The sequence below is a fragment of the Strigops habroptila genome, chromosome 2 (assembly GCF_004027225.2).
Source record: "Strigops habroptila isolate Jane chromosome 2, bStrHab1.2.pri, whole genome shotgun sequence".
Taxonomy (NCBI): domain Eukaryota; kingdom Metazoa; phylum Chordata; class Aves; order Psittaciformes; family Psittacidae; genus Strigops; species Strigops habroptila.
The window spans coordinates 10,747,485-10,765,271 of record NC_044278.2 but is presented as its reverse complement, the minus strand read 5'-3'; the positions used below and the strand labels follow the sequence as shown (position 1 = coordinate 10,765,271).

The window sequence follows — 17,787 nt, the reverse complement described above, 5'->3', positions numbered from 1 at the left end:
TATCTGTTATGTACTAGTGTAAATAAGTCACATTTCCAGAGATGTTGGCAGCTTAAAGTCTGCGTTCAGCTATTCAGTGCCCTGGACATTAGATACTCCCAGTGCCAATATCACTGTTTTCTTTACTAACATGTTGGGTGAAGTATGTGAGATCTGAAGCAGAAGAATAGCAGCCACCAGAACTTCTGCTCACACTTTGGGAAGACAGAAATAAGTTTTCCAGGCTCCCACTGGTGGCTGTGTAAACACTTAGCAAACTAATACTTTGAATGCCATCCTTTCACAGATAACCACGTCAACGTCTCTACCCTGCTCCACTGAGCAAACAGTACGCTGAACACCTCCATCAGAGTTCCTCCTTTATTAGTGAGCACATGGATCTATCGCCTCCTGAAGGAGACCCATCCCCAGCCCCTTTGCCCCCTGCCCTCACACCACAAGTCAAACCTCCAGGGTCTAGCCCCCCTGCTCTAACCCTATACCCTACTGCCCTCTGATGGGAGCTCTCTTCCTCTCCTGCTCCCTCCATTGATGCTTTTCCTCTCCCTTCATGTTCTCATTCTGTCTAGACCTCTCTGGCGACAAATCTGTTTAGCTACAGTCCCTCTGTTCATGTATTCTCCCCTTGAGCCTCACCATTCACATTCTTCTCCCTTCAGTCCCCTACATTGTTGGCTTTTTTCTCACCAGATGGCTCTTTTCCATTCCCCTCTGTACACACTCAGTTCGCCTCCGGTTGCCTCCATTTTGGTTTCCATTTCCAGCCCCTTCCGGGCCTCTTTGTTTACAGTCTTTGTCCCTCCAGTCACCACCATCCATACCTGCTCCCTTCCCGTTACCTGCTTTCACTCTCTTCCTAGGCAGAAGGCTCCGAGCTGGCCATAAGCCTCCAAAAGATTCCCAAGTATGTAAAATCCACAGACCTCTGAGTGCTGCTTGTAAAGCTACTGATCAGCTCCATATACTTACATATACACGGTTATTTCCGTTGCCTCCAGGATGGAATAAGGCTCTTTCTCCTTTGTGTAAGACAAAATACTTTTGAAGGCGATTATCAAACCCTGCTTAGAAAAGCACAAAGAAGGTGTTTAACACAGTAACACCCGTTATTTTTCTAGGCTAGTGATATTTCATTTTACAGTCCAGTGTAACGATGGGTGCAGCCGTGGCTGCTCTGTCACTGAAGTAGGAGTAGAAAGGACAATCTGGGCACATGGAAATAGAGCAGGAAAGGAATGTGAAGAACAACAGAAGCAGAGCAGCTATTTAATAGGGGAAGGCACTTAATACATTAGAGAGCTGGAATATTACAACACGAACCAGAAAACTGGGACATCTTTGCCCAGGTTTAACAGAGCTCCTAAAATACCTACAGACGCTGCCAGAGCAAATATAACACAACTCTTCTGCAGTTCAGTAAGTGACTCATTTCATGAATACAGGCTCCCATTGCCAAAGCTTACTTTGTCATTTCTGCCTTCTCAGTAGGACAGTGGGACATTTTCATCCCTCCAAGGGCCATGCCTCCAACAATCAGATTTCTAAGCATCAAATTCCTCTTCTGCTGAACTTCCTCCATATTTTGTGCTACCACATCCCTTCCTTCAGTCTCCATGACAAGCTATTCCTGCTTACAGGAAGGTTATTCCCACTTCTGTCCCTACCCTGCCACCCTCCTCACACCTCATCAGCATCACACTTACTGTGACAGGGGACCTCGCCTCTCCTTGGTGGTTTCTTCCTTCATTCAAACACACCATAGAACTTACGACTGACTTTTCTTTAAGGCAAGGCACCAATGCTCATAGACCCAAGGGGAATGCTGTCCCGCTGCCTGTTTCAAGTGAAGTTTACAGTGCTTGTCTTGGTTTGGAAGCACTTCCCACACTGAGCACACATAGAAGTTTTTCTCCTGTATCCAGAGTGCTTGTCTCCTATAGCATCTATAGCCTTGGAAGAAGTTGTTGAGGTGGATTTTTCCTCAGCCCTCCTAAATTTACTAGTTATATATTTACAGAGAGAAAGTCATTACTTTTACAATGATCTCATGTACTTGGAACTCTCTGTTCATGGTGTGCTATAAATGAGGGAAGGGAAATAAGAAAATGTCACCATGGGAGCTTGATCACCCTTTGTCATAAGTGTTGTGATAGACTGTGATAGGCTGCAAAGCGACCAGGTCCCACTGCAGGACACAGACCCCGGCTGGTATCTGGATGCTCTGTCAGCGTCTCCCTGCTGGGGCAGGGAGCAGGAAGATGTGCTCTGAAAGCCGTGCTGGCTATCGGGGCCCAGGCTGCTGGGGGCAGAGGCACCGAGGGAAAGCTTCCTGCTGTAGTGGAAAAGCAGGTGGGAAGTGGCCACTGGGCAGATGTGGGTGACATCCCAATGTAAGGACCAGGCCTGCACGCTGATCTCATCACCCCTTCACAAGGAATGTCATGGACCGACTGCTGGGTGGGTGAATTGTTTCTTAGGTGTCCTCTTTCTGCAGCTCCTGGACTAGGGCACACTGGTCAGAGTGAGATCTGAGCCTAGTGCTTACTCCTCGGTGGCGTCCTTTGCTTGGAAAGGAAGGAGTTTATGACCAGCTAGGAGATAGGAGTGATGCTTGCTTCGCGCAGTTCAGCTCTGCTGGTTCTGTCGGTCTATGCCTCTTACTACCACAAGATGGTATCTTAAGCGATAGTTTCCCCTTGTTCTGTGAAGCCCGATTGAATATTTTGACTACTGAGTTTCTGTGTTCCCAGAACCTGTGCTTTTATCACATGTAACACAGTGCAAGGTTGCTGGGGCAGGCTGCCTGCTACCGAGTACAGTAGATTCAGACAAACAGAGCCAAACGATTAAGTCCGATATATCATGTCCAGCATCCATGCAAGTGTTCATCCCCCTCCTGCTAACATTCTCGGATGCTTTGCAACCCCTCTTACAAGTCAAAATTTCACAGTGTAGCTTGAAACAGATGCTTGATGTGAGATGCATCTATTTCAAGAAAAGATCTCTTGTTCTTCCTCTAAAGATTGCTCAAGTGGGAGTGATGCCATGTGTAGCTGTGATGCCAAGTTTCTCCCTTCCCTTGTCCCTCCAGCACTCTCACAGCGAGTGGTGGAAGAACTACAGGTGATAGAGTTAAGGTCAAGTGTATGAATCCCATTCATTATTCACTTTGGAGTAGAAAAATAAACCTACCTGTATAAAGATCAGTGCAATAACCCTACAGTAATTGTGGGGCTCACATTTGTATCACAGAACATTGTACTGGGACATCATGTTATTCAGTGTTGTATTTTGTACTTGGTTGCTGCGAGCCATCTCACTAAAAACAGGATGTTGCCAATTGCATTTGGAGCAGAGCAGTCGATAGGAGAGATTGCCTGCTCTGTCTGGGGAATGAAAATCTGTGTCTGTATCAGATTGAAGTTAAAAAACATTTGCTTTCCAAAATGCAAGTTGCCCACCCTTTTGTATCTGTAGCAGTGCTCAGGGCAAGCTTAATGCAGCAGTGCCCACCCTTGATCATTTCATGAGGCTTGAAGCCTCTGGCAGATCGGGAGATGTGCCAAGTTTTCTTTTTCTTTTCCTTTTTCTTTCTAAGACTGTTTCTCATCATTCTGAAAGAAAAGGGAAGGGAAGAACTTCGAAATATTAAACTATGAGTGACCCAAAGGCTCAAGATAAAAACCCCAAAACAACTGAAGACATGGAAAAAGATCCTCAAACGTGTTGTTTAGAAGCACTCTCAGGATTCCTGCAGCCTGACTCAGAGGTTTTGAAAAATGGGTGTTGTCAAGCAGCTAAAAACTCAACTACAGCCTTTCCTCAGCAGGAACCAGTTGCAATCCCACAGTATCCGCAGAGGTTACTGGGCCCTCCCATGAGGTGTGTTTGCCCCCATCCAGGAATAATGCTTCTCACAGTCACAGTTCACATCCCACATCACAAACTCGCTACAGTCCTTTGTGTTCATCAGTTCAGGACATGCAGCTGTGCCCCCTGCACTCAGCTGGGTTTGCTGAGCCTTGCTGGCTCCTGAACCAGGGCACTTGGCACTTCCTGGTCAGGCAGCTGCAGTAGGTGTTACACATGCAGAGGTGGGCAGAGGAGGTTCAGCATTTGAGAGGCAAACGATGAGTATCTGTCATTCGAACCTCATGTTCACCATTTTGGAAGTTAGTCTGATACCACGACTGAAACCAAATCGTGGCTTTCAAATTTTGGGCAGACTAGCCTGGATGTGCCTTGAACACATCAGCCAACAGAGAGGTGAGCAAAGTAGTACCAGCACTGGAGTACAGTCGCACCAGTGGCCTTTTACTGACAGCTCAAGCTGGCAAAGAAGTTTCTACTGCAGGGGTAAAATATGGATGTGGGCAGAGCATTTTTCTGATGCAGCTGACAAGCATCTGGCACTGAACATAACCTGTTCAGAGGGAACATCTCCAGGGCTATGCACTGTGCTCTGCGGAGCAGTGTGTTTTCCTCATAGACTTCTGCTCTATTAAAAAATAGCACGAGCAGGAACTGGAAGAAATCAGAGGCAGATATAGAAAGGTTTACTTAGACTGCACACCTGGAAAAGCAGCATCTGTGTATTATTAAAGCTAATAAAGAAATCAATGGAACGATGTCTTCTGGATGTGGCAGTAAATTCTCCCCTGTTGTCACTGAACTCATCAAAGTCTGCTCCAGAGGAAAGCCACTAATCCACAAGCTGATGACTGGTGGCTATGCAAAGATTTGGGGGAGTTTTTTTCCTGAGGGAAATTTCCACTTTGATTGAAATATATCTAAAGAGAACCTGAAAAGCTAACTTTGCTGTGATACAAGTCGGATTACAACATCTGAGGTTATAGAAGTTTGGCATAAGGTTTTAGCAGACTATAGCATTAGTTTGATAAGAATGGTTGCCCAAGTAACACTGGTTCTACGATTTGAGCATACTTACACCAATAATGTATGGGTTCTTTGAAATTATTTGCTTGGCTAAAGTTTAAACTTTCATAACTGTGTCAATGCAGATCTAAGAGGACACTTGCAAAAATCCCAGTGACCTGTCAGGGAAATCCCTTAATGTAAACATAAATGAGTGTAGAAATAACTCACAGATATAAAGCACCTCAAGTACTAATGGGATATGTACCCAAATAAAGGACAAGATGAGCCTTATGCAAGTATGAGCCATATGCAAGTATGGGCAAAATAGAATCTAAGTGCATGCAACAGATGGTATCTTCAGAGATTCTGTCTCTGAGGGTACTGATGATCTTTACTTATTTTCCTGTGCAAGAATCCTTGCACAAAGGACTATTTGTGGTCTGTACCATTCTTCTATTTTAGTATCATATTCCTTGCTCCTCATTTCTTGTTCAATAACAAATCTTCAGATAAAAGAGACTGGTGGTGTATGTTGATAACACTGTGTTTCAACATAATGTAATCTCTTTCTGATTCAGCCACAGCAAGTCCAGTGGTGAAAGTTCATCAGATAACCATGTTAAAAAACTTCATAGCAAGTATTTTGGTGATTTTCCATTAATTTATATTCTATTCTACTCAACCAGCATAGCAAATGTGAACCAATTGCTCCCATCCATGTAGATAAGAAAAGGTTTTTTTTTTCTGATCCAATGGTATTTTACACTTGACCCGTACTAGAAAGAGGTAACAGCACTAAGAAAAGGGCTTTTGTAAATTCAGCCCTACACACAGAGCTTCCATAGGAGCTCTGGAATGTGGGACAGGAAGGGACCTCCTACATCCTTGATTCAGGCACCTGAAAATGCAGGCAAGCACACAACCTCATCCACATGTGAACTCGCACCAACAGAGGAATGTTTCCTTTCCAAAGCCCACAGAATGCCCATGGCTTTGCACGGAGAGAAGCCAACTCCCAGAGCTACAAGATGAAAGCTAAAAAAAGCCCATTAAGGATTAATTTTAGGATTTTAAAATAAAGCTAATTAACATGCAGAGGAAAGGCGCATGGTTTCCAGGAAGGAGCACACACAATCAGAGTCTACGGGAGAAGGAAGGGGGGTGGGTGACATGCAGGCAGAGTGCCAAAGGAGAAATAAAAGAGGATATTTGAGGATATTCACTATGTATCCTTGGATAGAGGACATGCAAAAAAGGTGTGTTTCAGAAGAGGTAGAAGTAGAGGGATGAAGCACTTACCTGTTGAAGAGGCAGAGACAATGCAGTGCAACCACAAAGGACAGGATCCCATTTGAAGAACAGTGAGGATACCCTTCAGCATTGGCCAAAATGTTATATAGAAGGAGAGAGCACTTGGTAGTACTAGACCAGGAGGCAAGGTTTTGTGTGTTAGGGCTCAGTGGCTGAAACAGAATGTCATTGATTGATAGGCACAGCAAACATGCTTTGCTACAAGAAGTGAATTTCAGCGAGGTGGCTTAAGGGCTGAGCACACCACGGGAAGATCAATGGATGCAAAAGACGATGCATTGCCAGTGGCACTGTGGTAGGACACTGGGTGCATCATGAACACGCAGTGCTTGTGTAGAAAGCTGAAGGCGTAACTGGATCTGGAGATGGATGGCACACCAGGAGGGCAGGTGTGTACCTGGTGTTATGTGCTGAACTGAATTACAGTACTTCAGAAGCAATTTTCTCATATGAAGTAACTCTGAAGGAGCTTGTTGCATCCTGAGGCAGAAGCACCCTGGGAAGTCTGAGCATCACCAAAAGGGTGATAGATGAGGCCCTTAGTGACATGGGTTAGTGGTGGACTTGGCAGTGCTGGGGAACGGTTGGACTTGATGAGTTAAAAGGTCTTTTCCAACCAAGATGATTCTATGATCAGATACAAAGTACCGAAACAGGATGGGATGGCAGTCGTGGCATGGCATGGCAACAAGGCACTGCATATGAGCAGTATGGGTGATGTCAGGCAGTAAGCATTATCTACAGCTAATGTGACTCAGAAAGCAAATCAGGGTATTCACTTGCTGCTCTGCAAAATGGAGAGCTATAGCAGCAAAAGGTGTAAGGGGTAAAATGGGCTCATCCAAAGCCATTTCCTCATAGCAATTTCCCTGTGAACAACATTAAACAATGACAAACGTCTTCCTTTTCACAGAGGCCAGAGAACTGGATGGGCAGAATTAATTGCCCAATTTATTATTGGGCTATTTAGTTAGTATCAAGAAAAGCTGGGGTTTTAACCCAGTGTCTTATGAGAATTAAGTTAATTTAGTACCATCTTTTCTGCCTGCTCCATTTAGAATCTTTGAACTTTTTAGCCACTTCCACACAAATGTAACAAAAGGGTAGATGTGTTTGTGGGAATTGGTGGCTTTCACAACAGCACATAGAAACAACCTCAACCTGCTGTTGAGAGAAATATGAGCACTACAGCAACCTGTTAAAAGCAAGTCAGGGTACATGGGTTTAATTTTGCAATAGGGAGACTTGATACATGTTTGACAAAGTCCCTAGGAGAGCTGCAGGGGAAAGAAAAGCTGTGGCACCACCAAGCCTATGAAATCAGGTCAGCTTCACAGCCCAATGCTACAGGAGGTTGCTATTGGAGGCAAAGGACACAAAGGCACCTTTTTCACTTAAAGACATTCTTTATTCAATCTTTTTTTATATACAATATTATTTTTAATCTGTAAAAAGTACATATGCAGGATTCCAGGTCAGAGGCAGAAGGTTTCCATATCAGAAGGTAGACTTTTGCCCTTTCATTATTTTGGAGGAAAAATAATCTGACATTTTTAGACAAAGCAAGAATAAAGGCAGAATTCAAATCCAACCTCCACCAAGCGATTAGGATTAAAGGCAACAATTCACCATAACAAGTCAGGCTGTCTCCTTTGACTTTGATGGTTCCCAACTTTCCTGGGCAATTCCAGAGCAGTTCGTTAGAAGGGGCTGACAGCCAAAGCAGCTAGTGCTTATCATTTCTGCTACACTTATATGCACATAACCTGCAAAAGAGCTCGGTTTTCCTCTTTGGATGGCAACTCAAACTCTTGAGTCAGAAGACTGTTTCTCAACATTCAAGGAGTTGGAAAGGGATGTCTTATCAGGGTGAACAGATCTCCGAACTACAGTGTGGATCAAGAGCTCGCTTTCATATTGCTCTGGTAACAAGAAGCCTGTTTCTTATTTGTCCCCTTAAAAACATGGACATGAAAGACAGCCCAGCAGGGCTTTGCTTAGATGTAAATTAGCATAGGGTAGACCATTAACCTTAAAGGATGGTATTACAGGGAGCATGTAATTATTCTCACTTTTCAGAACCCAGACACTCAACATTCAAATCTTGTAAAAAACTGGGTGGGAATATGTGATTGGGAGGTAGAGACAGTGATCCACAAATTTGAAGTAGGGAGCTAAAGAAGCCTCAGAGCTGTGACTGGCACTACCGGTTTTTCCCTTTATTCCAGGGTACTTACTATTTTCCATACTTTTCTTAAACATTCCATTTTTAAGGACTACATTGTGCAGCAAAATGAACACCCCACATATTCAGGGGTTTTGGTTTTGTTTAGAGGACAAAGCTAAGAAGCTGACTTCTTGACTGCAGGACTCACAGCTCCAGGGTGGTCAGTGGAAGCTGCAGAAATTTGGCTTCTTTGAAAACTCAAGCTGTAAGCGTTAGGAAAAAGTTTACTTGCCTGACAACAGGCAAGCTTGAGGCTCGGATTAGGAAAAGAACTGAACACCGTTGTTTTGACTGCATGCAAACAGGAAATAGACAATTCTGGGATTTCCAGGCTCTTGCCCAAATCCAGTGTGCCAAAAACGTACATGATTTTCTGTTCTTTAATTCATCCTGTAAGGGGAGAGGGTATTGTAGAAATTGGTAAAATGGAAAAGCTACCTAAAGAAAAGGAGGATTGTTTTGTTAGAGAATACAGTGCAAGACTTGGAAACAACTAGGACTAAAAAGTCATTTTGTGCTTAAATTTACACTCTATCTTCATGAAAGTAAGACAGCAGCAACAGAATGAAATGGCAATATTCTACTGTACCTTCTGTATCCAGAGGGAAAACAGAGCTTTGGGTTGTAACACCATTCTGTGCATCAGAACCTACTTCTCTGTGACGGACTCAGGACAAGGGCACGTCCGAGGCTTCAATATCCATAGTGCTTGGTTATTATGCACACACCTCGCCCAGAACCCCTTACCTCCAAACTCAGCTTGCTCTAAGGGAATCTCAGGACGAGATTCATGAATGACACAGTAATTAGTCCTTAAGATTCATTATTTTTGATAGACTATGCACACCAGAAGCTTCTGGAGGAAAAGGGTAGTTTGTGTTTTAAAAAGCGATAGACATTGTCACAAAAAGTGATAGACATGTCACAAAAAGTGACAGCCATTGGGGTAACTGCAAAATGGGAAACAAGTGTTCTTTATTTGGTACCTGCTGCTTGTCTGCATGAAGAAGAAATAGCAGTGCTGTATATCTGCTTTGAGAAAAATACCATCCCATACCATGAAATGGCTTAGGTCCTCAATACAAGCATTCTTGTGGCGCTGAGTTAAACCAATTGGGATTCATAGAGGAATTAATTTGAAGGGTCGCTCTTTAGTTTATGACAAGGGGCTAGAGGAGCAGCAATAAGAAGTTTGCTGTTTCTGGGACTCCAGAATTCTGTCCTTGCGCTTCCTCTGAACAGACTGGCAGCCATTCTACATGTGCATTCATCAGCAGATGTATGGGAATGGGTGTCATGGGGTGGAAAGTGCTTTTTTTTGGTATTTATTTTTTTAGACAGAATAATCTATTTTTCCTCTCTCCTTTGTACCTGGAGAAGTTGAGGAGAACAAGGAAAGCAAGTGCAGTTTTAAACTAGTAACATTTCTCATGGGATGGGAAAAACTTAATTTGAAAACACAACCTATCTGAACTTTGGGAAACGGAAAATGACCAGCTCTTCAGTAAGCCACTGAATACCAATTAGAAAAATAAGTTAATAAATGGATTCTTCTTACTAATCCCACATTAAGTGACTTCTGATTTTAGATAAACAATTACTTGATTCAATATTATTTACTATATCAATTCCTTTCTTGGTTCTTCAATTATTTTTAAGCTACTGCTTCAACTTAAGAGTAACTAAGCAACTGGTATTAAGGTAAAAACACGGAGACTGGAGTTTTTTCCAAGTTCTGTGTCTTCCTCCTCTGAAACTAAAGTAACCATCTGGAAAAAAGCATCTGATAGCATTTTTTCTTAGATCATGATTTCTATGTCTAAGTTAGTGTCAGAGACGAGTGAAGGAAAATTTTATGGGGGACATTCTACTATACTGTACAGTCAGATATGATAGAAAAGCTTTTCTATATAAAACTTCATATAAAAACATCTTTTGAAGGGAACAAATAGCACTCCCTTTCTATCTGATGCTGTACTGCTGTAGCTCACTGAAGAGTTCTACCATTCACCTCAGTATGAAAACACAATCAAGATCTTTTAAAGACTCAACCTGTGCACTAAATAGGAAAGAAAGGAGCACCTCACAGCTCCTTTTCAGCAAAGTGGTCAGACACTGTGGCAAAAGGATTTGAGTGCCATAAAGGGGAATAGAAAGAATAATTTGAGCTGTAAGGATTCTGGAAAAACAGTTAAAAAGAAAAAAAAAGAAGAGAGATTGAGATACCTGAAAAGACTAAAATTTCTTTTAGCAACTAAGTGAAGACTGAAGCAGACTCCATGTAAGTGATGCACAGCCCAGTCCAGGAACTCTTGGAAAAAAAACCCACGCAGGTAGCAGCATCTCATTTCTCACAAACTAATGGAAAAAGAGACTTCAATTCCTTTTTCCAGTCCTGTGTCAGAGATGTTTGCAAAGAAGATCACGTTGACTTGGTACTGGAGCACCCAGAAGAAAAGGAGTTTTGTAAATTAAATCAAAGGCAGCTTTGGGCTTCTGTCATTCACAAACCTGTAAAGAAGGTTCTGTCAATAGTATCCAACTAATGAAAATTAACTTTTAGGAAAAATCTAGATTGTTTAGAAAAATATAAAGCAACAAACTCCTGATGCTTAACTCTAGGGGAGAGAGCATTTTTAAGCACCATCTATTGTATCCACCTATAGAAATCATGAGAGACAGTTTTTCTCATGTTGTCACCTCTGTTTTTTCAGCTAAAAGAACCAGGACTAATAGGAGAATGGTTTTTTCCATGTGACATGATTTGTGAGGAAGGGAAACTCAGGTTCCTTCCTACCCCTGTGATTTGCTCCAGATTCTGACTGTAGCCTGCCAAATGAACGAAGCCCATGTTGCTGACAGTGAGCTACAAAGCAAATGCTTACTAAATAGGGTTTTTTTGGATGTAAGCATACAACACAGATCTTTCAGCATTATTTTGAAAAGGGGAAAATGAGGAGGCAATAGTTTTTATAGCTTAAAGGTTAGCTTTAATAGCTTAGAGGCCCTGAGAATGGCTGCCAGTCTGGACAAACAGATGCTCCTTAGGAAATTCAGAGAGGTACAGAAAGCAATTCAAATCCTGCTGCTGCTGCTGGTGCAGTGATGTTGCTTTTGTTGTTGCTTTGTTCATGCCATCCTCAAACAAATAAAAAAATAAAAAAGAAAAAGAAAATCTAGGTATTTGGAAGCCACCTGATCTGAAGAGGTGACTCATGTGTGTTCCTTGTTCAGAACAGCAGCAGCAGAAAGTTCCTCTCCCTGGACGGGAAAGCCTCTTCTTCCTTATGCTGCTGTGCTTCTATTAAACAACAGATTCCATGTCTTGCTAAGGTTCAAAGCGCGTGAAGTCTCTGTCCTGCAAATACCACACTAATGTGTTTTGGTCATGTATAAAACAGAACTTTTAACTTATCTATATGTTGAAGAGCTTCATTTCTCACGCTGGTACGTGCTTGACTCAGAGGTCTAGTTTTATCAAGCGTCTGTCTCCTCTCCTGCTTAAAAGTCTCAAGTGGTCCATGTAAACAAAACAGAGCTGAAAACAGTCTCTCTTCCTCTTCACAGAGCTGTTTTTATCGATATGCAGGGTTTCCTGATAGTGTGGTGTTCGCTAAATGTAAAACAGGCAGAGGATGAGCTTCTGTGTTAAAAACCCAGTTGTCTAATGGTAGAAGGTCATCATTGGAGAACAGCAGATACAAATACCTAGATATTAGGAGAGAAAGGAAAAATGGTGGGTATTAAAGCAGAGCAATAGATGTGCAAGGGCAACAGCAACACAGCAGCTTCAGGCCCTACCAGTCAGCAGCTAAAGCTATAAACAAGTTATTTGCTTTCAATCTTTGTATAGCACCTACACAACCTTCCCCATTATAATGATCTGAAGAGTCATTTTTATCATGATTAAGCCCTTCAATGAAAAGTTGTTATAAAGGCAGCATTTTAATCTTTCCAAGTAACTTCTGTTTTTTAAGACTCCTTTTGAAGGCTTGCAATGTAAACCACACATCAGGACACCAAGCACAAGGATTTGGGGGACAGGGGAGCAGAGATGAAGCTGGTGAAAAAGTCTTCTTAATAGAGTAAACCCACTTGGAAACGATTTAATCCAAATCAAAGATTTCAAGGAAGCACAAGAGAAGCCAGGTACGTGACTCATTAATGCCGTGCTGGAAGCTGGTTCAGCTTCTGGTGGGAAGAAATGGACCAATATATTGTGCAGAGGGGATTCATAAATGTTGTACATTATAAAGCAATGCAGAGTAAATGAAGCACGGAACAAGATTAAGGTTTCTGGACATACATGGATGAAGAGTATTTCTTGGTTCTTTTTTCTTAATATACCCTTTTGATGTGGCTGTGCTATACTTCGTAGACGATATTGGTGGAAGGGATCTTTCTCAAGGCTTCCAAACTCAGCTGCTAGAATTCAAAAGGCATTTACTTGTCCTGTTGCAGAAAACCTGACTGTGCAAGTATAACATCATGAGTGCACAGGATTCCTCAGCTCCATCTGTAGCTTGCTTTCCTGCCATCCAGAAAATGACAGATCTTGCAGCATGTGACCAGGAAAGGGTGTCATTCCCATTAGTGAGCTCTGTCACGTTCAGAATGTGCACATACATGGTTCTGCCCTTACTCCGCTGAGGCTGCTCTTACTTTGCTCTCTCTCAATCAGGCGCTTGTAGCGTCTACTGTCTGCAGTCATGTGTCACTGCTTGATCATTCTCCCGTGGCCTTTATATACCAGTTGTATCTGCAGAACAACCCAGTGAGTGAAGTTCTCCTTCTCCTTCCCTTCCTCCCCAGTTAACTGCTTAGAGATGAAAATTTCTAGTTGAGATGATTCAGTTTTGTCCTACATGTCTAGTCTCTTTCTCTACATTTTTCGTTTTTAAAGCCTCATTCCTTTTCTTTCCTCCTTATTCCTACCTTGCTTTCTCCCTCTGCAGCTCTCCAAACTTTTTCTCACCACAGCAGCAATGTTTCACCTTATTCAAATTCACCTTCCTAACTTGATTCACACTTTTCCTTTGAATAACTTAGCAACCTATTTCTATGTCTTGCTCCTTCCCACTCAATACCTACCTTCTCGCCACTCCTGCTGCCCAAACTCTCATAATTTGCCAAGTATCTATGATGAGCCAAAGTATCCAAGCACCAACAGAGCATGTTTGAGAGAGGTATCAATTTTGAATTTCAGGGAAATGAAGATGCAGAATTTACCACCACAGAAGAGATCACTGTAGGCATTCCATAACAGACATTTTATGCCCCTCTTCTGAGGGACTTTTTCATTTTCCTTATGGCATCACCCCCAACCCTTCTATCTTTGTTTTCATAGCCATCTGAACTATCCTGACCTTATGTTCTCTATTTTATCTCAAGGTGACACCAGTTTCTGGTTTGGCTATGCCAACTGCATAAACATCAAATATCTCATACCCAGCTCTCCGATAAAACTTTGTTTTGTTCCACAAGTAGGAAATGATCCAAACCAAAAGTCAGTAAATATTTCTGAGTTCTTTTCTAGAACAGTCTTCTTCTACAATGCTTTCACTACAGTACATCTGAGCTATGTAACAGTGAACTTTCAGATCTCCTTGTGATTATTTAAGATGCAGACAGGATTCTGGTGATACTTCAAAGGTCAGCCTTGTCACCACAGAAGTCCCTTAGGAGCAGATTTCATTCTCCAATTTAACTTTTTTTGGCAGATCTATCACATCAGATCAGCTCCTGGGGAGGTATTGCTTCTCTGACTGGACCCATTTGAAACTGCTGCCTCTCTCTGTGGGAGTACAGCTTTTCACCTCCAGAAAATGAACTTGAAAGAGTAAGTGAAATAAAATTAAAGAAGACAACAGAGGAAGTAGCAGTGGCTTTCTTTTTATAACGATAACATGGGGTAACAAAGGATTCTAACCACGGAGAGGAATTTGGTAAGGAGACAGAAGAACAGAATAGCCAGACTCTCCCTTTATATATGATGAACTCAGAGCCCCTTCTTGCCAGCGAAACACATTGTGGTTGCCTGAAGTAGATACCAGTACTGCTGCTTTCAGGACCTGCTTTCTCCCTGCTGCATTTTGAGCTCCCAATACCCAAATCAATCTTCACGTACATGAGCTAGAGCTAAAACCTGAACATTTAAGATTGTCGATACTGTAAACTCTGTATAGAAACCCTGTTTATTCTGCAAGCCTGCATGACACGCCAGACTGCAAAGTGGCTACAACTGTTTCTTTGTCATATAACTGTACTATAAAGACAGAAAAGACACCTTAATGCATCTTTGCTGCTGACAAAGGGATGTATCATCCCTTCCATCACACATTGGCATAAAGCAGTATAGATAGGTAAGCAGAGGCAACAACTCCTAATAGCAGCTCTGGCCTCATTCACACTGCCAGCAGTGGCTTCTGTCTATGGATTTACCCAGTTAAAACAAACATTCTCCTAGCTGTTATGCAGGAGGAAGAAAATAAAGGGTAGGGAATATAGCCATCTCAGACACTTTTCTTCCAGAAGTAGACCATTCACAAGATTTCAGGGAGGTAATACAGGAGTCCTGGCAGATTTCAATGCCAGAACTAGATAACTAAATGTACTGATGTAACTTGGGTATCAGGAAAATTGTCACACGTTAGAAGTCATTGCTTTACAGGCAAAACCCCAGAGCGATCACAACAAAAGTGCTCTTGATGGCTGGTTTTTGTCAGTGATGGAGTAGATGAGTATCCATGACACACTAGCTCAGGTTTAATAAAATCCCCATAACATATGACTATCTTTATGCTAGTTTTTCTTACCATCTGTATTATCTCTGTAAGTCAGAGGTTATGACAGCACTTCTTGTTATTAAAAGAAATATGGTGGAAGACCAATGACTTTGAACATTTTACCTTGAACCACATATGCAACAGAGTGCATTAGCTTATGCAGGGTGGACTACGGGTGTCCTATTGATTTAACTGAATTGAAAAATATGTATGTAAGTACATAAGAGATTATAAAATAGGCCTGAAACACTTGCTGACACTAAAAAGCATTCTAGAAAAATGTGTTATGGGATAAACACTGTCATCCAAGGGCATGAAGGACTTTTGTTCTATGCATTTACTCCTTTCCAGTGACACACGGAGAAACATGTTCTACAGTATCAGAGCATGGCACATACTTGTATGTGACATGTCAAGTCAGTGTACCTGTTTTTAAAACTAAAGCTCTCCCAGTATAAGTGCCTTGTTTGGGAAATTCCACTTTTATTTTCTGCTGGTAGAAGGGCTATCTGAGACCCTAAAACTGGGAAAAAAAGAAAGGCCAACCCATAAACCACCCTGACAAGAGAAGAGATTATTTGTTGAGCCACCACATTCTTCTCGAATCATGTGGCTAGCTTTTACAGTCAAAGGCAAGAGTGAAGAGAACTTACTTCAAAGTTTCAGCAAGGAAAAAGCTCTGCTGTACATCGTCATATGTAGGAGATGAGGAATAGACATCCTTGACACCAGAAAAGCCACCGCTGACTCGGCAATACTTGTCAATTGCCTGCAAAGAGGAAGGGAAAAGGAGAATTTAATTGTAGAGCAAAATCTGGAAACATAAAAGGCTCAGGCTTGATCAACAAAGGAGGCAGCTCTTTCCATGCTGCATTATTCTGTTCTGAATCTCCTTGTCACAGGATGCTGTGGATGTTAACACTTTAATTTGACCAAAAAAATAAAAAGGGACTCAACACACAGAGAAGTAAAATCCCTCCAGGGCTACTAATGACACCACATTTAGCAAACTGTTAGATGCTAAGAAAGTATTCTGGGGAAGGATACTTTCTTTCCTGGGTATTTACTATTGAGTGATATGGATGACAGGACATGGACTCAGCAGACTTTTGCTCTGAACTAGTGTGGGTCCTCACAGGTAACGCTGAGTAGAACATACATCAGTCAATCAATGCAACATGTGTGAAGAGGTGCATAGGAAGATGCCAAACATCCCTGGATTTTGCAGCTGGAAGAGTTTGAAGAGTTACAAGAACTCTGTGACTAGTAGCTAGTTATAGTGATTTACTGCAAGTAGGAATAAAATCATAGAATTATAAAATCACAGAATGGTTTGGGTTGGAAAGGACCTTAAGATCAGTTCCAACTGCCTGCCATAGGCAGAGACACCTTCCACTAGACCAGGTTGCTCCAAGCCCTGTCCCACCTGGCCTTGAACACTGCCAGGGATGGAGCATTTACTACTTCTCTGGCCAACCTGTGCCAGTGCCTCACCACCCTCACAGTAAAGAACGTCTTCCTTACATCTAACCTGAACGTCCCCTGTTTCAGTTTGAACCCATCATCCCCTGTCCTATTGCTACAGTCCCTGATGAAGAGTCCCTCTCCTGCATGCTTGTAAGCCCCCTTCAGACACTGGAAGCTGCTCTGAGGTCTCCACGCAGCTTCTCTTCTCCAGGCTGAACAGCCCCAACTTTCTCAGCCTGTCTTCATAAAGGGAAGTGTATGAAGCACCTCAGGGAGGTGCTTCAGTCCCTGATCATCCCCATGGCCTCCTCCGGATTCACTACAACAACTCCATGTCCTTCTTATGCTGGTGACACCAGAACTGCACACAGTGCTCCAAGTGGGGCCTCACGAGAGCAGAGTAGAGGGGCAGGATCACCTCCTTCGACCTGCTGGTCACGCTCCTTTTGATGCAGCCCAGCACACAGTTGGTTTCTGGGCTCAAGCGCACACTGAAGCTGGCTCATGTTCAGCTTCTCCAACCAACACCCCAAAGTCCTTCTCCTCAGGGCTGCTCTGAATCTCTTCTCCACCCAACCTGTAGCTGTGCCTGGGATTGCCGTGACCCACGTGCAGGACCTTGCACAATGCATTGTTGAACTTCATGAGGCTGGCATTAGCCCACCTCTCAAGAGTGTCAAGGTCCCTCTGGCTCCCATTCCTTCCCTCCAGCGTATCAACCGAACCACACAGCTTGGTGTCACCACAGACTTGCTGAGGTTGCATGAATCCCACTGTCCATGTTGCTGACAAAGATGTTGAACAGGATCGGTCCCAACACTGATCCCTGAGGTACACCACTCGTTACCGGTCTCCAGTTGGACATTGAGCCATTGACCGCAACACTCTCTGTGCGGCCACCCAGCCAATTCTTCATCCACCGAGTGGTCCATCCATCAAATTCACGTCTCTCCAGTTTAGAGACAAGGATGTTGTGTGGGACAGTGTTGAATGCTTTGCACAAGTCTAGGTAGACAATATCAGCTTCTTTGCCCCTATCTATCAGTTCTGTAGCCCCATCATAGAAGGCCACTAAATTGGTCAGGCATGATTTGCCCTTAGTGAAGCCATGTTGGCTGT

General features: G+C 42.9%; 1 protein-coding gene across 2 annotated transcripts in view; it reads right to left on the bottom strand.

Moving 5' to 3' along the window:
• Nucleotides 1–7,575: 7,575 nt before the first annotated feature.
• The window catches only part of MAN1A2 (mannosidase alpha class 1A member 2), a 141,947-nt gene continuing 131,735 nt past the window's right edge, over nucleotides 7,576–17,787 (bottom strand). Inside the window, exons 12-13 of one of the 2 annotated variants that reach the window (XM_030471971.1) lie at nucleotides 15,855–15,970; nucleotides 7,576–12,124 (exon numbers count right to left, since the gene is read on the bottom strand). In XM_030471971.1, coding sequence (XP_030327831.1) covers nucleotides 11,992–12,124; nucleotides 15,855–15,970 — 249 coding nt within the window. In that variant the 3' untranslated portion in view covers nucleotides 7,576–11,991. The remainder of the gene's footprint in view (nucleotides 12,125–15,854; nucleotides 15,971–17,787) is intronic. The other variant, XM_030471972.1, reaches the window with a different exon arrangement.